Source organism: Anopheles stephensi, chromosome 2, assembly GCF_013141755.1.
Source record: "Anopheles stephensi strain Indian chromosome 2, UCI_ANSTEP_V1.0, whole genome shotgun sequence".
In the NCBI taxonomy this organism is placed as follows: Eukaryota; Metazoa; Arthropoda; class Insecta; order Diptera; family Culicidae; genus Anopheles; species Anopheles stephensi.
Window position 1 is genome coordinate 53289430 of NC_050202.1, and position 21806 is coordinate 53311235.

At 47.4% G+C, this 21806-nt stretch overlaps 3 protein-coding genes across 8 annotated transcripts in view; 1 reads left to right on the forward strand and 2 right to left on the reverse strand.

Annotated features, from left to right (window-relative positions):
• Positions 1 to 419: 419 nt before the first annotated feature.
• Positions 420 to 1631, reverse strand: LOC118502727 (putative tRNA (cytidine(32)/guanosine(34)-2'-O)-methyltransferase 1). The gene is made up of 3 exons (XM_036035287.1): positions 1429 to 1631; positions 694 to 1352; positions 420 to 622 (listed from the first exon to the last, which is right to left on the reverse strand). Exons 1-3 carry the CDS (start codon positions 1547 to 1549, stop codon positions 479 to 481), a joined length of 924 nt encoding a protein of 307 aa, XP_035891180.1. The 5' UTR covers positions 1550 to 1631; the 3' UTR covers positions 420 to 478.
• A 287-nt stretch (positions 1632 to 1918) lies between these two features.
• On the forward strand, positions 1919 to 5097 carry LOC118502736 (heme oxygenase 1). The gene is made up of 2 exons (XM_036035300.1): positions 1919 to 2145; positions 2208 to 5097. The coding sequence occupies exons 1-2, from the start codon at positions 2049 to 2051 to the stop codon at positions 2852 to 2854; spliced, it is 744 nt and encodes a 247-aa protein (XP_035891193.1). The 5' UTR covers positions 1919 to 2048; the 3' UTR covers positions 2855 to 5097.
• LOC118502677 (mucin-5AC) overlaps positions 2948 to 21806 on the reverse strand; it is a 37024-nt gene continuing 18165 nt past the window's right edge. For 5 of the 6 annotated variants that reach the window (XM_036035175.1, XM_036035177.1, XM_036035176.1 and 2 more), the window contains 8 exons: positions 13679 to 14896; positions 7566 to 9588; positions 6543 to 6877; positions 6376 to 6472; positions 6096 to 6302; positions 5601 to 6016; positions 5343 to 5526; positions 3264 to 5266 (listed from right to left, as the gene is read on the reverse strand). In XM_036035175.1, coding sequence (XP_035891068.1) covers positions 5216 to 5266; positions 5343 to 5526; positions 5601 to 6016; positions 6096 to 6302; positions 6376 to 6472; positions 6543 to 6877; positions 7566 to 9588; positions 13679 to 14673 — 4308 coding nt within the window. In that variant the 5' untranslated portion in view covers positions 14674 to 14896 and the 3' untranslated portion in view covers positions 3264 to 5215. Of the gene's footprint in view, positions 5267 to 5342; positions 5527 to 5600; positions 6017 to 6095; positions 6303 to 6375; positions 6473 to 6542; positions 6878 to 7565; positions 9589 to 13678; positions 14897 to 21806 lie in introns of all 6 variants that reach the window. The other variant, XM_036035181.1, reaches the window with a different exon arrangement.

Sequence of the window (21806 nt, forward strand, 5' to 3'; positions counted from 1 at the left end):
TTGCTAGCGAGCTGTGTGTATCATTAATGTGAACTGTATGGAAATTGTGTCATGTAGAAAAAATATATCCCCCAACACACACACAATTAGGTATCCAATCCATTTAACAGCTAGTCCTGATGTGTTCTGCCCTTCATGTTAATCGCAATCGTTATCAAACCATCAGGAACGATTAAACCTAGTCATGTGAATGTAATTGGCATTTCTCCCCGGGCGCGTACCGATTAACTCGGGGATTTCAGCCCACACACTTTGAGTTATGGGGCCCGTTTTGATGGGCCATTTAATTCTCCCGTCGACGTTTTCTGCCCAATCGATCGATCGAGAAGCGCTGGTAGTGGGAAAATCATAAGGAACGCATTTCCATTCGGATGATAACATCGGCGTTAAACTCGGAACCAAAAACCACCGGGAAGATGTGTGTTATTTTGAAGTGTGACTTACTGTATTACAAACATGCAAATGGTGAAAAGATTATTTAGTCCTTCTTTTTGTCCGCCTCTACCTTGATGCTGCCGTGCTTGAGTGAGGTGGTTTTCATCCGCTCCAACACCTCGCTGTAGGCCGGGGCCAGTGGTTTCTGTACCACATCCCGATACTCGTAATCCTTTTCCGGGTCAATCTGTAAAGTAGGACGTGGTATGTGATTAACAGTAAATGATTGCAAACCTTCAACACGTCTTTGTTACTTACGTTCAAACTGTACGACATGTCCGAATCGAACTCCCGCAGATCGCCACACACCAGAAACGGTATGATGGCGCGATTGACCGGTGAATCCGTCTGGCATGCAATCTGCCGCACGTCGTCCAGCATCGGATTAATGTACTGCGGAATGTAACCTTCCGGTGGTCGATAGTCCTGGCACACCACGAACGCTTCAATGCTCGAGTTTCGCGAGCTCGGCGGTTTCGCGATCGTAACCCGCTCGAAAAAGATTCTCAGCTGCGAGTACAGCAGCGTCGTGTCCTTGCCGCGAAAGATTTTCGCCACAAACGTACCACCCTTCGTCAGCACATGGGTGGTAATGTTGAGCGCGGCCAGCAGCAGCTGCGACTGTATGTACTCGTCGATATCGTGCAGCCCGGTCACGTCCGGTGCACCGTCGCAGATCACCAGATGGGCCTTCTGCTGCTCGCCAAAGTGTTCGATGATCGCTTCCGCTGTGCTGAGCTTCGTAATGTCACCCTGCAGCTGTATAATGCCTGGCAACGGTCCCATCGACTGTAGATCGACGGCGATGATTTTCACCTCATCGCGATCCTTCGGGTCACGGCTTTCGTACAGACGCTTGGACAGTACCTGGCTCCAGCTGCCCGGAGCGGCACACAGATCGACCGCACGCGTTACACCTACAAACGAAGCAGCAGAGCAATAAAGCAATCGGGAGCGTCGAATGATGGGGAGGCATTGGTGCGTGTGCCTTACCTTTGAAAATATGGAAAACCTCATCGATGTGGATCAGCTTAAAGGCGCTACGCGCACGCCATCCTTCCTCCTTGGCAAGGCGATAGTAGATATCTCGCTTATCCTTGCTAGTTTTTCCCATTTTGCAGAAACTTTACGGAAAACAATCGGACGACTGGAAAAGAACGCAATGGATGCTGTACTGTGCTGAGTTTACAATGTCAGAGTTGACAGTTCTAGCTAAAGCGCTTAAGGTGCAATTACACGTAGCAATACGATTTTCGGAAAAAAATATTCACCAGTCCCATATTTGTGTCGTTATCTCCTATAAGTGGTTTAATTATCACTCTGAATTCATTTTAAACCCAATAATAAACTATTTCGCTTGAAAAACCTGCAAAAACTGAACCTTTTTTATTTTAAGTGTTTGCAAGGGGAATGTTAAACGCACACCGTTTCCTGCAAAGAAAAACGCTTCCCACACGAAACGCTTCCTTTGTTTACATTCCAGATCCCTTTGTTGACGACCGGCCGCATACACAAAAGACCAGCTGATTCTTTGTTGTTGCTTGCCGTGTTTTACGCCGCAACGCTTATTATCAGTTCTGCATCCAATCGAACTAGATATACAGTGCAACAAAATGGCACAAAATGTGCCCTTTTCCAAGCAAATGCGCTTAGCGACGAGAGAAATTCACAGCGTTAGTGATGCACTGGTTAACGCGAAGCTAGCGTTCGGTGAGTAACAAAACAATTCGCTTCTCTATAGCGTCAATTGCTACATTTTACCTTCCCGGCAGCTCTCTACGACAATCGCGTATGGGCCGAAGGTTTGCTGATTTTCTACGACATCTTCAAACATCTCGAGCAGCACGTCCCGCACGATTTTCTGCCCCCGGAAATACATCGAACGGCACAGTTTGAACAAGATCTACGCTTCTACCTTGGTGACGGATGGCTCGATCGTCACATTCCAAAGCCTGAGGTGCGTGCTTATCTGAATCATCTGCAGGAAATCGAACGGGAAAATGCAAACCTACTGCTGGCGTTCGTGTACCATCTCTACATGGGTCTGCTGTCCGGGGGTCAAATATTGCAGAAGCGCCGTTCACTGGGACGTCGGATAAATCCATTCCGCGGTGCGGATGAAGGAACGGTTGAAGGTGCGGCCCTAACCACGTTCGAGGATCACAGTATATACGAGCTGAAGCAACGTTTGCGCAAGATAGTGGACGAGTTCGGAGCCCGGATAGACGACGAAACGCGTCAGCGCATGTTGGACGAAAGCCGAAAAGTGTTCGAGCTTAACAACACCATCATCCGGACGGTGAAGGGCGTCGGTTCGGCAAACGTGCGTACCGTGCTGTACGTCGGTATGGCCATTGCTGCAATCATTATGGCGCAATACATTTTCCGGTACAACGTGAACAGCAAACAAGACCGTTGAGTACGGGGTACGTGATGGTAGTTGTAGAAATTAATTATTAACAAAATAACAGGCATCGTTTCGGGCTTTGGAAAAAACAAACACGCGTTGGGATTCATTTTTCTTTCCGAATAATATTTTTCTTCTAATATAGCGCTACCACCGGCTGGCCGGTACGCTTAGGAATTATAACATCGAAATAGACTCTAGCAAAGGTACCGGTCCGGACGGTGCGTGCGGTACCCACCCTTTTGCAGTTTTTGCCACCACTCACACATATGCCTAACCCCGAAGTAATAGCACCCAAAAAACATTTGCGATTATTTTAATAATATCGAACCCACGCTCCTAGCAGGTGGTCACAGTACGGTGCAGAGGATTACTGCTTGCTTTTACAAAGCACCCTTCGCCCCGTACACGGATCCAGAAATCTCTTTCAATTGCTCTTTTATTACTTTAAGTTTTTTCAGCCTCGACATGGACATTAGTTCCGTGCTCATTGTGGTGGTGATGGTCCAAACAAATCGCTTTTCACCAAAGAATGTAGGATAAATACTGCACAAAACACTGCATTGTTGTGCCACGTTTAATTTGAGCTTGTTTTCCCATTTCAGTGGAGCAAACCTAACCACCCTTTTTAACGAGAGCAAAAGGGATATCCTTAAGCACAGAATATCAGGTATGTGTGGGAGATGGTATGGTATAAATATGCAACACACAGTAGTGGGGCAAATGTACAAAAAACAAACCGGAAAGCGAACACCAGTTAGGGGCTTCCGCTTTACAAAACTGGAGCACGTGTTAGCCTATGAAATCGGGATCCTGTGCAATTTGTGCCGGCAAAGCTATCATGCCCTGCCCAGTATCGTTGGTCTAAGTGGGATTCTACACGTACCCTCAGAGTAGCACACGTTTCACACGCGCTCCAGCAACAGCTTTTCTCATCCCCAATTTGCCTATAAATCTAGTCCGTGTATAATAATAGTAAGTGTGTTTCTCCCGTTCCGCTCCATTTTTTTTCTCTTCTGGTGTAAATATCCCGTAGCTAAAGTATCACATTTCTAATCAAATCTTTCGTCAGTTTAGTTCAATTCATCTCGGCGTGCAACGTGCAACAGCGGGAAGGCATGCTGTTTTTGAAATCTACACACGAGACACACGGGCTAGGTGGGAGAGATATCGATCGGGACATGCGGGACACTTCTCGCTTAGCCTAAATTCTTAGCCTACTCCTAACAGTGTCATAGATGATAAATGTATATTGAGTTTAACTGCTCCATTACGTCCTATATTGCAACAAAACAAAGTGTTCCCACCGATCTCTGCTTCTCTCCCAGCGCGGCCCGGTGACTCTGGTGGTTGTTTCAAGGCTAGCCGATAATAGTTCCTGGTTGTCTGATCATCGCCCGCCCTGCAGTCCTCGCTTCTTAGCTTACGTTCTGTTTTGTTTTTGTTTGAGCTGATCGTTAAACGATTCGGTTAGATATATCTGCCTGTTTTCTTTTTGAGCTACACAAAACACCTACGCTAAGTTTAACAGAAACAATTCAGGGGAAACATGTACGACACCCGGTGAGGTTCTGTAACATGTACAAACAAAAACTCGGACACACGCGCGGGTTAGAAAAGTCGGTAAAGTGTGCGACAGGAAAGGATGAGATTTTCGTGCTCAATTCTTGCGGAAGGTGTTTCCCTTTCTTTTTGTTGGTCGGATTTTTAAGGCAGCGTGTGCGTACTTCTCCGAGAAGCTGACCGTCCAGCCGACGACTCGACGTTAAGCAAATACTTTCTTGTTCTCCTTCTGATCTTCTGCTTCTATGGAATGATGGGATGATGAAGGAATGATCGCGATTTTCTCCAGTCCCTGCTAGAGATTAAAATCAAGTATTATGAGTAATCCCGACACCGAAGCACGTGGCAGGACGGTCATGCTGGCTAGCGCCTGGCTCACTTCAGCAAACCCATCACCCAGCCAGCATCACCATCCGCGGCTACCAACGGTGTCTGGTCACTAACGATCTCGCTCGCGACTTAGTAAGTGGGTGTGTGTGTGTGTAGTCGAGGGGAAGGAAGCTTCAACAGATTGACAGATTGAAGTGAACCTACAGGAAAGGCACGGTAGCTTCCTACGCTTTCCTGGTGGTGCGATGGTTGTGGTGCTCCCTCAGTACGGCAGTTAGTTCGTTGCTGTGTGTTGCTAGTTTTGAGTTGTATCATATCCTGGTTTTGTTCTTGCTCTCCCCGTCCTCCTCCTCCTCCTCCTCCCCCTCTAAAAAGTCGATCGAGTCTTTGGAGGATCCGATCGACCGATGGAACCTCAGCTCATCTCCATCCGAGTTGTGTCGAACGTACTCACAATACTTGATTTTAAATGAGTCTTTCCTATGTTTCTATGGTCGGTCCCGTTAGCTTGGTCGCGTACACGTTAGCTACCTGTGAACGAAAGGCATCCTATTAGAAGATGGCCCAACACACACACACACACAGTAAGTGCGTCCAGCAGTCTTACCCGGTAGATCAGTTCATACTGTTCCCGTGTCCGGACGGCGCTGGCCCGTCCCCGTCGTACGTAGTACACAATCTGTGGTAGGTCCACCGTACGCGGTGGCACCTCCAGCAGGCGCAGCGCTATGTCACAAGCCACCAACGTTCCGGTACGGCCTGTTCCCGGTGAGCAGTGTACTGTGAGTGGTCTGCAAAGTAGAGTTAAAACAACCACAACGATCAGTCACTATCAGTTCCATCAGTACATCAACTGAAGACTTACCCCTGAGTTCGTTGCAGTGACTTGTGCTTGTCCATGGTGCCTCCGTTGCTGACGATGCTGGTCGGTTCTTTGCCCGCGCCCGCCGTACCATTGCTAGTGGCATTGTTGTTATTGTTGTTGTTATTGTTATTGCTAGTGTTAGTGGTGGAGTCCGTTCCGTTGGCCGCACCGTCAGGCGATTCTTCCGCTTCCTCCGCGATCGTGGCAAATTCGGCCAGCTCCGAGGGCGAAAGCTTCAGGTAGGTACGTGCCTCCAGCAGCATACCAATGATGGACGATTCGTCGATCGGGACACCCGTGTCCGGCCACTGGTACCAGAAGTGCATGATCTCGCGCAGATTATTGCTGGGCGTGTGGCGCATGTGCACCGTCGAGATTGTGTACTTCTCCTTGTTTTCGCGATTTTTCAACGTTAGCTGGAGAAGGAAATGTTTTTACCAAGTTACATTAGTTAAAATCGGTTCTAAATGGGAACGAGCCAAACAAAGCTCTCACCTGGAAATCTCCAAACGTGCGGCTGTTGTCCAGCACCACCGACGGTGGCAAATATTCGGCACACTTTTCCACACCGTTCTCGCTCAGATCGGTCGCCATGATGATGACCTTCGAGTTTTGCTCCCACACCATGCGCCAGAAGTCGTTGATCGTGTTCTCCATCGGTGCCTGGCAAGCGATATAGTAGTTGGCCGAATCCTTGGGACCCTTGTAGCAAACCGAAGTAGTTTGTAGTTAGAGTTTTGTCGGTTTGTAAGGTGATCTTCACGCACGGTCTTACCTTCACAAAGTTGGCATTAATGTACTCCGTCTTCTCATCATCGTTCATGCGCTTCAGATGGACACGCGTTTCCGGCAATGGAACTACGTTTGCGTACCTTTTCGTAAGTAAACGATCAAGATGTTGCGTTAGCATCAATCCACCCAACTCATCCTTCCCATGCTTACCGATTCTTATCCTCGCACCCTTCCGGTACCTCATCGGCCCGGGCCGTCACGTTCGGGATCTCCTTAAACTCGTCGTAAATGGCCGTCTTGTTGTGGATGATGTTAGCGAGTTCGGCCACCGTCAGCGGGTTGGTTTTGAAGTTCGGATCCTCAAAGGCCGAGTTGCCGTACGATCGTTTCGACATGCGTGCCGTGTTACCCTTCCGGCGGACGCTATTGTACACGGACACGTTGTCCAGGCTGTACGCGTCCAGTCCCACCGGGCGGCAGCGTTGTCCGTACGAGACCTGATTCTGTCGCTTGCGGAACACAATCTGCAATGGCGGATAGTACATCTAGATCAGCGCAAGCGTGCACCTGTCTGTCCAACGGTCGGCAGGGTTAGGAACCGGTATTTACACTATGTGCACTCGTTCATACTCGCATACAGGCTCGCAAAGGGACAGGGTAGATAATATAGAGTGTCCACACACTCCCCCAAATCCAAGAGGTTAGATTTTTTTTTTACAAAAATAAGTCTGAAGAATGGGGACCCTTTTAGTATATGTGGATTGGCTCGTGAACATACTTCGGGGAAGATTATTATATAAATATTTTTTTAAATTGTTATTGTAACTCATTACTCCGGGCTTATAGATGAGTTTCTTCAAACGCAAATCTCCCAATTTCATTGTTTTGATTATATATGGTAGATGTTTTTGTACATGTTTTGGGGTTAGTATACGAACCCTTCATCATTTTTGTCATGTCTTCTTGACATAATTATAGAGTCACTCATAGTATAGAATATAGATGGAATAGATCATTCGATAAATATTTAAATGCTTAACAATCTACTCAAAAACCCTAAAAGAGTTCACCAACCCCTATAACCAACTCGTAAGGAAAAGGAATACAAACACCCACATTCTCCCATTCACACACTCTCGCCTATCACAACTCATTCATACTTTCGCGTCACTCAGACACAAGCCAGCGGCTAGAAATGGTTCCTTGCGTATATCTCCGCTCAAGAATACTTACGAAGGCCGCAATCAGCAGTAGCACCACGATCACGCTCACAATGCTAGCGACCACAGCGACGACCACACTGTTATCCTCTTCCGCTGCCGGTTCACCCTGCGACTGCTCTGTCGTACCGTTGGTGCCCTGCTTTGGTACAGCCTGGGCCGACTGGTCGGTCTGATTCTGACCGTCTCCCTGTGGCTGATTGCTGCCACCGGTAGCCGGCACATTGCTCAACTCAACGTAGTCCTCCTCCGTGACGGATTCCTCTTCCGAAAGTTCGGTAGTCGTCATGGACCGGTCGATCGTTCGGCGGGTAGTGTACGCTTCGCCCGAAATGCCAACCGACTGTGCCGAGCTGAGCTCCGTCGTTGGGACGGATGTAGAAGTGGTCGTGGTAGTGGTAGCTACGATCGTCGTCGAAACCGTATCGTACACACTCTTGTCGTCCAACACGATCGGAACCTTGCCCCCGTCATCGGCCGATTCGTCGGTAGTTAGCTGGGGTGGATCGGAACGTTCCGTAGTTACACTCGCCTGGCCTATCAAACTCTCACCGATGGAAGTATCGTCAAACTCGACATTGTTCGTGAGTGTTGCGCTGGACAGGTTCGGTACAATGGTTGTCACGCTTGCAGCCGTCGATGTGGCCACTGTCGGTTTTTCTTCAGTACGGTTGAGCAGATTTTGAGTCACGTCCGACGATTCCGTCGAGTCTTGTTCTAGGGGGCGAGAGTCGGGACCTTCCCGCAGGAATGGCGACGATTCGCTGTTGGACACGGTGGTAGTGAACGAGGACGAGCTACCCAGATCCGTGCTTGTAATTTCTCGCATCGGTACGTCGGTAGTTGTCATGGCGGCGAGATCCTGCTGCAAGGTTGTTGGACGTCTGGCAGGCATCGTGCTTGCAATACGCGTGATCATCGTCGTAAGCGGCATCGGAGGCGTAGTTTGCTCGGTACGTCTCAGGATAGGTGCCGCCGGAGAGTAGGTCGTTACCGGGACGTCCTCAAACATACCGAAGCCCGTGCTAACATCCGATCGTTGGGTAGTCGTTGTCGTGGTACGAATTTCCGGGGTATTACGAACCCTCGAAGACACCTCCGTTTCGTCTACGTCCTCGCTAACCTCGTACGTACGTCTCGTGGTAGTTGCAACGACATTGCCACTCTCGCCACCGACCGCTACCACATTCGCCACCGTCGTGCTGCTAGTGGAGCGATCCTCAAACTTGAAATCTTCCAACTCTTGTCCAGCCCGGCCAGGGTTCTCCGTCGACGGGACAAACGTTGTGTCGACTACATTCGCGTCTTCCGCCTCGGTAGCCACACTCTCAGCGGCAGGTCTCGTTGGTGCTTCCTCCTCCGTCACAACCGCAGTCAGTCGATTCTCCTCACTCAGAACATCGCCACCCTCCACGGTTGGCACCTTGTTCGCGTACGTTCGCCTGTCCTTCGAGGGCTCATCGGACGCTACGGTCGACCGGACGAACGAACTGTTCGCAAAGTCGGCTTGCTGCATAATGATTGCCCAATCCATCAGCTGCTTCAGCGTGTTGTTGCCCACCACATTCTCGCTATCATCGCGTACCGTTTCCGTGCTCTCGCTGACCGCCTGCCCAACGTCGGACTGCTTTCGCTCCACCATGCGCATCCCGGCCAATGCCCAGGCAGCACCGTTCGGCAGATTGATATCGTTGTCCTCGGTGGTTTCCTCGTTGAACTGGTCCAAGAATTTACCCTTCTTGGCACGGGATGGCATCGTGCCCGTCTGGTTACGTTCCACCTCGTTCGAGCTTTCCTCGTAAGCATTCGTTTCGATCTGTGTCCTTTCCACCGAGATCGAACTGTTTCTTTCCACGCTTTCGCTCACGCGCACTCCACCGACGTTGGACTCAGCTTCCGGCTCTTCATTGACCGCCGGAACCGTGGTCACCGGCAACGGTTCCTCCGTAGTAAGCTCTCTGTCCGCATCATCGAGCGATACCTCCTCAGCGGCGGCATTTTCGTTCCCTTGCGAGCTGTTCGATGGCGCCGTGTACCTACAAGCAAACGCAGCAAAAGAAGGTTAATGGTGCAATCAAATGCGCGCAAACATTTTCAGTTTCGATGCACTGTAATGGAAGTCCCGTGATAAGGGCGATTAATTTTCCGAATGCATCATGCCGGCCGATGGGAATTAGTTGCTCGGTGAAATCAGATCATCTTCTGGTAATGGTCCCATTATCGATAGCAGTGTGTGTGGAAGAAGTTTATGATGTGTATATAAAAACAGGCATCACCACAAACGGTAAAGCATTTTAAAGAGCTTTTCGGACATCGGTTTCCAATAATAATGATAGGGCTGCACCCCCCGCGGATAATGATAGGGCTGCCGGAAATAGAAAGCTACAGCGGATACCACGAACCACACCATCACCTGCCGAACAGATGGGCATCAGGAATTTTAAACAGTTGCTGATTGGGCAGTGTATTGCTTAAATGAATTGAATTATCAGAAACATGGTGATTAGGTGGCTGTTGCGTCCCGGAAAGGGTAGGACGGCTTACGGGGGTTTATGAAAAAAGGGTTTTCTGCTAAGAGTTGTTCAACAAACATAAAAAATGTCTTAGTTATCACACAACCTAATCAATTATACCGTTGTTTGGCAAGGTAAAGGAGAGCCTTCAATAGAAATGCTAAAGTCTTGTATAAGTTTGTGGCTCAAAGCTTTCAATCGCAAGTTTGAAACAATATTTTATCTTTTCTTCTATACAATTAACATCAAACTTTGTGACAAGGGAAGATTTATAGTAATATTTTACCAAAAGATGAATTTTCAAAATAAAGCTACAAGTAATAACTCAACCGGGACGGTCTGGTAGCTGAGGCGATCACACAGCAGGACCGGGAATCAAATCCCATCTAGACCGCCTTCCCGTACTCAGCTAGGGGTAAAATCACAGGAAGTAGTAAATCACAGTAAAGTCACAGGAAGCCAGAAATGGCAAGCGCTTGGAGGTTAAGTACCGAACGCATTCTTCAAAAATATTGTCAAAGGATTCTTTGTGCTGTGACGACAATTGCCTAAAATCTGGATACAGGCTGTCTTATAAAAATTTAAGCAAACTTTCTGATCCTCTACTCCAGGATTATTGGAAGATGTTCTCCGATAGAGACTTTCCAACACAAATCTATTTGTCGAGGTTAAGGCCAGCTGGGTGTTTCTTCTAACGACGACGTATTGAGCATCCACTAGAATTCTAAGTGATTGGCTTCGTTTCAGCCATGGACAGCGAGTTTCTGAACAGTATTTTCCATCTCGAACAAGATATTTGCACTGTTTAGACCACCGGGCCCATAAGGTTTTTTGTATCCTCGTACGTTTCATCCACATGAGAAGGGTCCTACAACAGTGTTAGCTGGTGAAAATCTGTTCACTAGTTTCGACTTCAAGGAGTTTGGTTCCAGTCAAGGATTGGCACACCTTCGTACAGCTCCATATCATCCCAAATCACACAATCCCGAACATCACAATCAAATTGTTGTGGGGGAAAGTAAATCAAGAGGTTCTATTGCAATGAGCTGAGTGGTAATATTCCGTAACAGCTTTTACAACCCTTCCACTGTGAACTTGAACCTTACATCTCGCCACTGTAGGATTAGACATCCAATAATCCTTGAACAGCTCCGGACGTTTGATGATTCGAAGACTTCTTCTAAGAATTAAGGACTGTGCAGGATCAATTGGTTCTTAATTTTCTGATGTGTATTGCTTCAGAATTGCTGTTATTAATTCCTGAAGAATTCTGGGCCATATTCGATGTTTCATCACCATCTGTTGCTTCAACTGGTTCGGGATTAGAACAGTGGCGAATCAACCTGCGGAAGGAGACGCCGCTTGGGACCTCATCGGTTAGGGGGGCCCCGTTGGCTAGAGAAATTCTGTTGTTTCTCTCTAGTATCACAATTTGTGCGGCCTCAACTGCTATTCCGCTCGGGGTCTCCAAATATCTTGACCCACCACTAGATTAGAAACAGTGTCCGAACTCAGTGGTATTTTGGGCTTTTCGGAACGTTGTGTTTGATTGCCACAATTTTGGCTTGATCACAAGATATTGTATTCAGATGATGTGTCGATGGTGGGACAGTACGTGGGATTAAGTATCGTGAGCTATTAAATATTGATATACATATCTCGTTCGAGCTCAGAAATTGTACTCAATCAATTCCACTTGCACCCAACAAATGTGATCTGGAAACTGCCAACAAATAAGGGTTGGGTTGTTCATATTAACCTTAACAACAAACTTTACCCATCTATCATCCAATCGAATTGAGTAATAATTAACTTTCTAATCTAAATTTTAGTGTCACAGAAAAAATGCAGCCCCCGAACGAGCGCCATTGTGAACAGCGACCTAATGCAATTAGATACATAATCAGAACAATCTTCAAACCGAACCGGTACCAATCAAGGGCGAGCGACGAGTAATTTGGTGGCATACTTTTCTCCCACCAAATGCGCACTGAACCATAAAGAAATCATCAAAATAATATTACTCTATCGCTTCACATGCCCCCCTTTTCTATATGCATCGATAATGTATCGACGAGAAAATCAAAGCAGAAACAAACAAAAAATGCTAACCCAAAGTACGTTACGCTTTCCCAAAAACACGAAACACGTTTCTAGGTGGAATGTGTTAGCTTTTGTTTCAACTCCACGTGTACGGTGGCCAAAGTGTGCCAAAGCTCCCACCAACGCCGGCCAGACAGAGAATTAAGTGCACCAGTACACAGCCAAATTAATGGGGAAAACACAGAACCAGACACGTCCAATCGGGAAGCATGATCGGGTGCTGTGCTAAATTTTATCATAATTTTCTTTTCAATTTTCCGAATGCGGCACGAGAAACGGTAGACCAACGAGAAGGAAAAGCCTATGCCACCAATCGTGCAGAAGGCTGAATGGCTGATCGTTCAGGCGCGATCACGATTACGATCGGGGTTCGTCTTCTATTCGACGCAATAGATCAATCGCAACAGTAACAACAGAAAGAACACAATGATCAGGTGCCAAAAGTAGCTCCAAACAATGGCCCACCAATAGGCCTAAGGAATGGACATGCAACCCAGGCCCAACACAAGAAAAACGCTGATTGAAAAATTGAGATCATACCTACGAAACGATCGGAAACACTTCTCCCGACCGGGGTACGGAAAGCACTCACATGCAAGCAAAAAGAAAGCCAGTGGAGAAAATTGGCTCGGAAAATCAGCGCTGATGATTGAGAAATTGGGCCCCGGCGCGGCGCAGATAACAGATCAGCTCCCGGAGCTGGATCGATCGGAAAGCACTTCGGGTGTAAATTTGGGGTGTGTGCGTGCGGATAGTTATCGGGTTTGATGGAAAGAAAAACTACCGAGTGTGCGAGGAATGAAAATTGAAACACCTCGAGACCGCTTCGACCACAAACAACAGGCTCGGCTGACGCATACAGGCGCCGTGTCTCGCTTTCACGCCTCTCTTCACGTCGGAAGGTGTTGCCGTTTTGCCCGCGTTTTCCAGCCAGAGAGTTGGCTAGCAAGCGGGAGAGGGAACCAATTTTCATCCCCTACGTCATTCCGGGCCGACCATTTTCGGGGGTAACAAAATGTTCCTATTTTTTTGTTGCTTTTCTGTTTCCTTTTCTCTCGCAAACCCCACCCAAAGAAGCTGGCGATCGAGGCCACGCGTCGGGAAAGTGCGGCTCGAAACGGTTTGGCCAGTGTTCGATAGGAAATGAAATTAGACGATTATTGTTGTTGCTGTTAACTGTGGCGCTTCTGGTACTCCCCCACCCCACCGCTAATCATAACGGTGGTCGATGTTTAATCATGAACGTAAGTGCCGGGCACTCGGGCTACAAACACACACACACAAAACGAGGCCGCACGAAATTAGTAGTGAACCATCTGGCGCAAAAGAAAGAGTTGGCGCGGGAAAGTGGCGAGAAAAACAACAACCGACGGTACCAGCGAAAAAAAAAAAACCCAAATGCAGCCCGATGGCCCGAGAGCCCGAGAGATGATCGATCATTAGTGCCCTCCCGAAAATGAGGCCCCTATTGTTGTTATCTCCCGGTGGTATTTGCCTGTTGATCACTTACCTACTTAAGTCGACCCGTTCGCCATTGGCGGCACGATTGGAGCCTGGGCCGTCAGCGACCGTTTCGACGTCTGGGTTGGTGTCGGCGAGCGGGCCACCTGTAACGACATCCTCTTCATCAACGCTGACCTCGGTAGTGGTTTCCTCGGCCAGTGAGTCCTGCTGCTGCTGCTGCTCCGTACTTTCAGGTCTCGAACTTTGGTCCAATTCACCCGATGGTTCCGAATCCGATGTCCGTAACTCGGTCGAGGAGGATCCTTCACTGCCGCTGCTTGCAGCGCTTTCGCCCTCAGAGCCCACCTCATTGGTGGCATCGGAGCTACGGGCTGGAGCAGCTGTTGGTGCTGGTGTGGTAATGTCATTGCTAGCAGCCGATTCTACAGATGCCACCGTATTCACTGCGGTCACCATTTCCGTGGAGTCTTCACTCTTATCCGACTCGTCAGCATCCTGTTGGCTGTTGGCGCTTACCGATTCGTTTGTTCCCTGTGCCGAGCCGGAACTAGCGCTATCTTCCTCCCCAGTGATGGAAGAATCTACCGCCGCTACGGACTCTTCAGCCGATGGTGCTACCGTAGTCCGGGCGGTAGGTTCTTCCTCATCCTCCGTATCGTTCGATTCTACCGTTTCCGCCACGGAAGACGTCAGCTCATCGTCACTTTCGTCTGCCGAGGATAGCACGGCACTGTCCGAGCTTAGCCCATCGGATGGGAACTGTTCGAAACGATCGTTTGGTCGTGGTGGAGTGGTTGCCACCTTATTGTCCGTATCCTCACCGGACGGGACCAACGTTGTCACTTCCGGCACTAGCTCCGTTGCGGATGCTTCTGGAACTGCCGCCGTTGGCACGGATTCCTCTGCCTGGCGTCGTACGATTACGCGTGCCTGAACGAAGGGTGTGTGATTGCAGAGCAGCACTAGACACCCGACCAATGCCACCAATGTCACGACTCGTGCCATGCTGGTCCTGCTTCGAGTAAACTTTTGTTCTAACATCTGTTTTTGATCTCGGGGCGTTTGCTGCCGGGTTAATCGATACCGCAATCGGGACTTGCCAAGCTGTCCACCTGCTTCTTCTCTCACAGAAACACTATTCTACGGTGTGATGCAGTAGCACTCGGTGAGGCGCTGGTCATTCTTCCCACTGTCCCACGTGCTGGATGGTGCTCACTCGCTTGGGAACGCACTTTCCGTTAAAAGTATTGCGAAGAATTTAAACCTGCCGGGGAGAGGGAGGAAACAAGAGCAAACGGGATATGTTATTACACGATGAAAGTCACGCTGCTAATATGCTAAATCCAAAGCACAAACATTGTAACGTTTAATTGTCTCGGTTAAGCGAAAGCATCGGCGTCCCGGATGATGGAACCCCTGTCGCCTGTCTGGTGTAACTCTTTCTCTCTCTCTCTCTTATGTCAATTTTCGTCTCCCATGACCACAGTGTCGCGTAACATTTGCTTACATCCGTGCGAAAGTAAAACCGCATCCATGGACGATCATTACACCAACCTCATCTCATCTTCGTGATCGACATCTGCTTCCAGCGAAGCCGTTGGCCGGCTCGGTTGATGCTCCCTTCGCGATGGTAATGGTAAAGCCATCAGTAACCGATCGAATACCGACCCGTAGTGGGATCGGATGGTTTCATCGCACACTACACACACTTTCACTGTCATCCGACCGTGGGTTGGAGAATTCATCTTGCATTAGCGCACGATTGACGGCTTTAGTCAAGGAACATCAAACATGAGGCGACTAACGCGCATTCGGCGCTGATTTCTTCACCGGTTACGGTCAATGTTTTCCTACAACCGGTTACCGAGATGCACTACTTGTTTAGGTGTGCCCAGGGTTTCGCGCACCGCCAACATCCGGATGTTGGCAGCACGACATCACGGACGTCCGACCGTGTGCCGTTGACATGTTCGAACCCATGTTTACCACTTCGGACGGTCGTTGTTCGTAACGGGGAGAGCTCCATTCATTGAACCACTCGGCTGTAGTCGTCCAGTGTGCTGCGACTGATAACGACCCTGAAAACTTTGTACGTGATGTCTAGACAACAGTGTCTAGCAGGAACTCCTTGAGGAGTTCCAACCACTTCCACACACACACACACAATCACAAGTAAAAGCTACCAGATTAAAACGATTTGGGGACAACTTTACGCCCGGCTAACATCATCATTGTCGGCATCGTTTCACAGTGCACGAATCTTGATCATCGGTTCCGCTGTTTACGCTTGTGGCCTACTATGTTAAAGCGTTGACAAACGACTAGCTGCCGAGTAATTGGGGCCACACACACACACACACACGCAAACTCGTGTTGCAGAATGACAGGAGAAACTAGAAGGAAAATAGCACATTCACTCCCACGAACTGCCATCACGGGCATGATGATGATGATCAGCGGAATTTTCTCGCTCGTACCGTGGTGCGGAAAATTAAAGCCTTCTCCCCAAACGGTGTGTGTGTGTGTGGAGCATGCGTTGACAGCCTGATGTGTCATTAAAATGTTTTGGCCACCCAAAAATTCGCCACCAAACTCGGCACGGTGCTGTGCCTTGTTTTTTATTGCCTTTTTTATGGTTTATGGGTGATGGCTGATTGTTAGTCGGTTTTCTAGAGTGTTTTTGCCATTTCCAGGTGAAAATTTTTATTTGACACCAATTTTAATTCAATTACAACCACCGAAGCACCAGTGCGTGTAGATGTTTTATCGAAGCCATATTCTATCAACTTGCGAAATTTTCTCTAAAGCCCAATATTTGGAGGATCAAAATGACTCCAGTGATGATGATCATCTTACTGGAATAGCAAAAAGGTAACTTCTCACACGTCATGCAGCCTCACACATCGTGGATGGCCTGCTTCTGTCGAGCCCGGTGGGTAAGTAGGTAGTGAGTTTGTAACTCGTTACGACCACACATCTTCATCAACCACCCGAAGCCCGAAGGTACACCAGCTGGAGCTAATGGAAGTAATAGAACCAGCGCTGCATTAAGCATCCCCCGAAGGTGTAACTGGGCTTCGGACAGGCTTCAGGCAATTCATCATCGTTCGTTTGATGTTGCGCTGCGATGCTGTAGGTTCCGTGCCGAATGACAAATGGCGTGCTCGGACGGCCAGAAGTGGAGTACATCGCGTGCTCGGGAAAAATCACATAAACCACTTTAAGGCGATGTTACTCAAAAACCTGGTCCAGATCTTACAGCTGCGGAGGCCCGCACCAGTTCCGGACACCTCGCTCATTAATTTTGCTTTTTGTTAACGTTTAAAAAGCTGGTTTACTTCTTATAACGATCTCCTCCCGTGTTAAGCTATTTCCCTCGATCACAATCTTTTCTCACGCATCGCGATCGGTTCGGGGAGTAAAATCGATCATGGCTTTTCGATCGTCATAACTATTACGTCAACCGCCCCATCTCGATCTTCCGCTGGCTTAATTAAAAATCCATTTGGCAAATCACAATTTTCGCGCCAAAGCCCATCATCATCTATGAAGAGAGAAAGAGTGATGCTTTCTCTGTAAAGCGGGAGGAATTCCATTTATTATTAACTGTTCCACCGTTCCATTCGATTGATTCGATCGTCCAATTCGTTTTCACTTTGTCGTCAGCTTTGTGCGTGTGTGTTTTTGCGAAACTCCTGTCCAATGTTTGTATTGGTGTGAAAAGCACAATTTTCCTCGGAGGCGTTAGTGCTCGGGTCCTCTAATCAACAACACCTCGTCTTGCTAATGGAATTTCGAAAATTCTATTTCGCTCTCGGGGGAATTTAACGGCCCACTCACACAGACGTGAAAAGAAAAAAGGCCCCCAAGTGACCGAAAATGGAAGACAAAAGTGAAAATTGAATGTTTGAAACTTTGGCAAAACCAATTTTGGGACGCAAAAATCGGCATTGAATTTTTCACTCAATTTTTCTTAGCCTTGGAACAATGGATGCCAACGCGCTGGTAAGGCCGGGTGCAATGTGTGGAAAATTTCCATTTCCATTTGGAGGTCTCTGTTTCGAAAAATGGAGAGAGAGAAAACAAAACAGTTGGCCAGCTGTTTTAATAGATGGTGGAGCTACTGATCTTGCCTCATACATTGGGAAATACGTTATTATTCGATTTTAATGTGTTATTTAAAGTATGACACATACCAAAGATACCTTTACATGTGTATAAAACATTCCTCAGGTGTTGTAAAGATTACTGTTTTCACGACCGAAATCAAACGCCCCGAACGCCATCGACGTGTAGGGAAATCCAACATCTGGATCAAATAACGCACACTCACACACACCAACCTGCAACTAATAGCATATTTATGACACCGACGTAACGGACCGGTAATAATATCCCCGGTTTCTGGCAGAATGCACCCAGCACCGTCGTGCACGGCTAGAGTGTCGCTATGACTTCTCTTCCGTACCGGTCGTTTATGGCGTGTTTGGTGCAAGATGCCTGCAACTATCCACACGAAAAGAAAACACAGTAAAACGGAAAGCTAACACCCCTTTTCGTTAATAATACACGAGCCGTTCCCTGGAATGATTAGAAGAGGCTCACCACTAACGGTGATTATGATTCGGACTGCATGCAACGGTGGTGACACACTTTTATCATTATTAGTAATATTTTCGTTCGTCAGACTCGGCCCCATCCATATGGCTTTGTTCTCTGCCACTGTCCGGGACACAAAGAACGTCGAACAATGTTGCAACTGGGTGGGGGGGGGGGGCTTGAAACGGATAAAGAATGTTTAAAGCAAACAAAACATTTTCACACTGCTTCGGTTAAACCGTTGACTCAAATCGGTTCAAATTTGAATGGGGTGGTCGTTTTTTTGTTGCTGTTGCTAAAGGTGGCAAGCTCCCACGGTCCCAAGCTGCGCAGTACGAGCTAATGGTAGCGTATCGTTTTTTCAACGGCGTATTAAATTCCTTTTCGGCTGATCAATCAAGCCAGGCAAGGGAGGGCAAGTGTTTGATTCATACTTCGGTGATGTGGAGGCATCATAGCACAGCACAACTTCAAGCGAATCCCATCCCATAAAGCACCATACAAATGGTATCACCAAATGCTCAATATACGTCACTGAGTGATTTTAAGTTGATTTTTACGATACATTTTGATTGATTCGTAGTTGAGTTTTTGATGGTCAATGAAGAAACCGTAACAATGAAGTGTTCTATGAGTCATGATCATGATCATGATCTCTCTATTGTCTCGCCAAGTTTCTGAAGGCTGGTCATGTCATGAGTTGTGGCACCATACAACCCAGCCCGCAATTTCTTTTCTGGTCGTCCGAAAATCACTGAGGTGAAGTGATGGCGTTGATACGTCCTTCAAAAATGACTGGATATTCGATTAGCAGCCGACAGCGCTAGACCGTGAGGTGTATAAAGGACTTCTGCTGCAGACCAAGTTCGATTGTACCTTCAGTTAGGTGCTTAAGCTGCCTCCAAACATTCTTTGCTAATTATTTTAAGTGATCGATATTAGACTCAGTTCTACTGCTATCTGCTATCATCTGAATATGTACGAAAAACTAGGAAAAGAGGAATCAAGCGCTCTCATAGGCTTTAGCAAGGCTTTAGGAATATTGCGAGACCATCGTCCATCCAAAACTTTAATATCATGACTGAGGAGTTCGATACCAATCGTTATAATCCTCTCTGAGAATAATGAAGAGAATAATGGAGCTGATTATTCACTCTGCCAGGCTCACGGTCTTCACACGGCAAGATCGAAGTTCCAATTCCCAACTGGATCGTTTTCCTTTAGTGAGGATAAAAAAGCAGCTTATATGCCATTAAGTTGTTTAATGAAAACATTTCTTACAATACTTTGAAGGCCGATGTTGCTACAATATTCCTTGTTTTTATATTCGTGAAGGACTCCCTGGCCGTATTGCCAACAATCAATATTAAATATAGCAAAAATAATATCAAAAAATTTAAAATGATCTTTTAACTTTGCTAGAGCCCAAATGCATAAAAATAAAACCCCCAAAAGGCACCTACCCCGTTTTATACACCCGGCTAATATCGATGTACATTTGTATCGATTTTGGGACCATGACGCTCCGCCGGGTTCGCCCTGTTTTATATGATTGCGTGCATTATTATCAAAACACCATCAAGCAAAACTTTCTACGCCTTGCCCCTATTCATCACAGGCTAGTGTATGCCACCAACCGGCAGGAACCTTTAACCATGCACTCGTCATTCCTTTTTTTGCGTTTTACCTTCCCTCTTTTTTCTGTAACACTCGCAACGCTCGGAACACTCGCCCGCAACGCCGGCAACTGCGATGATTCAAATAGTTACCCTTGAACTTTCAACGGCACGGTACGCGTCCCGAATAGCGCACCACCATTAAAACAGTTCATGCAAATGCACAGCTCGACGGACGCTCGGTATCGGTGTGTTTGGTAGTCCAGAAGCCTACCAGCGGAAGCATAACTGCAACAACAAAATGACACTTTCAATGCCAACAAAATGGATAACGGACCAGTGGAAAAGGGCTTGTGTATGTGCGTGTGTGGCTGTGTCGCTTCCATCTTCTGCAACCGTTTACTGGCAGATCCGGAACCACTTGCCATCGACCCGATACGATCATGCAGGTGATTGTGCAAAACACGCGCACACTTACATAGTTACTGACAGCGAGCAGATATCTTAAGATAAGCAAGTTTCGTCAGCCCCCTGCACACACTCTCGCGTAGCAGCAGCTGATTGCCTCGAACGGGTCATTAACTGAAGCCTGTTCGGTTCGTTTCTCCATTTTTTTTTCTTCTTGGTGTCGCTGCTACTCACACATTAAAAAAAACAGAAGTGTCAATGAACGGAAACGTCAACGAACGTCAAACGGTGTGCGGCATTGACATTGACAGTTAGTAAACAGGCCGCGGACGAAAGGACCTCGCAAAAGGATCGTGCAACAAAATCAATAGCGGGTTTTTGTTGAGGAATGTGCTGAAGTGTTGCAGCTGCTGTTTACCCTCTCGTCATCACACGTGGTGGTCGGTTAAGCGACAAAACCACACGAAACGGCTTAAAGTCCACGTATGGTTGAATCGGAATCAGGCACGATCAAGCTCACCACCTCTGCTGTCGTCACATTTGACGGTGGGCGAACGAGTGAAAGTAGCCCAATTATTAATATTGCACTGTGTGGACATCCCGCAACCGCAACACAGTGTCGAGCACGTTGTGAGACACGTTCCGCGGGACTCATAAAACGCGCCTGAAAGAGGAAGGAGGACCAGCTATATGGTCAGTCACGTGAATCGATATCACGTCTAGGAGGAGGGTGTCTTAGCGTACGCGAAAGCATGGAGGAAACGTCCCTTTGGATACGTGTTGTGGGTGAGTTTGAATTTAGACGGCGCTGACACACAACCGCTGTGAACAGGAATGCCGCTAGAAATGCCGCCAATACTCTATAGTGCTAGAATTCTTTTAGAGGAGTTCTATAAGTCCTAAGTTTATGGCTCACACATATTTAAGATAGTCGTTGTAAATGTTTTGAAAGCGCAACTTCAAGGTGGTTGATAGCAAAAGCCAGAAAAATCGTCATCCAGTTGTTTTGTCAATACGCTTTACTTCAGAGCCATGTTTTCGCTCCAACTTCCAGTTGACTTGGCAACGACCTTCAATTCGCCAACGGTGGAAAACTTCGGGTCAAAATAAATTTTTCACATCAACACACACACACATAAAGAAGCGTATTTTGTGACGATTTATTACCAAGAATGACTATATTTTATGGTCTTTATCTACTGGTACGTAAACGAATAGACTTTATTAGAAATACAATTTAAGGCTTTGTGACAATACTCAAAGCTCAGAAAATGTGCGCCATGACACGTGTGAACTATTGGCAGCAAATATGCACAATCCAACGTGTTGAACGTCTAGTTCTAGCCTCTTGAAACAAAGTGACACCCATACAGACTTCGGACGGGTAAAAAATGCACTCGTCTACCCTAAACGCTACCACTGCACATGCAAATAAGTACAGCAAACAACGACAACCGTACGTGTTTATTAATCGCAAACACTTGCTGCGTTCTCGGAGCACTAAATCCGGTCTAAATCCGCGGTGATCAACACTCGTCGTGTGAATTAATA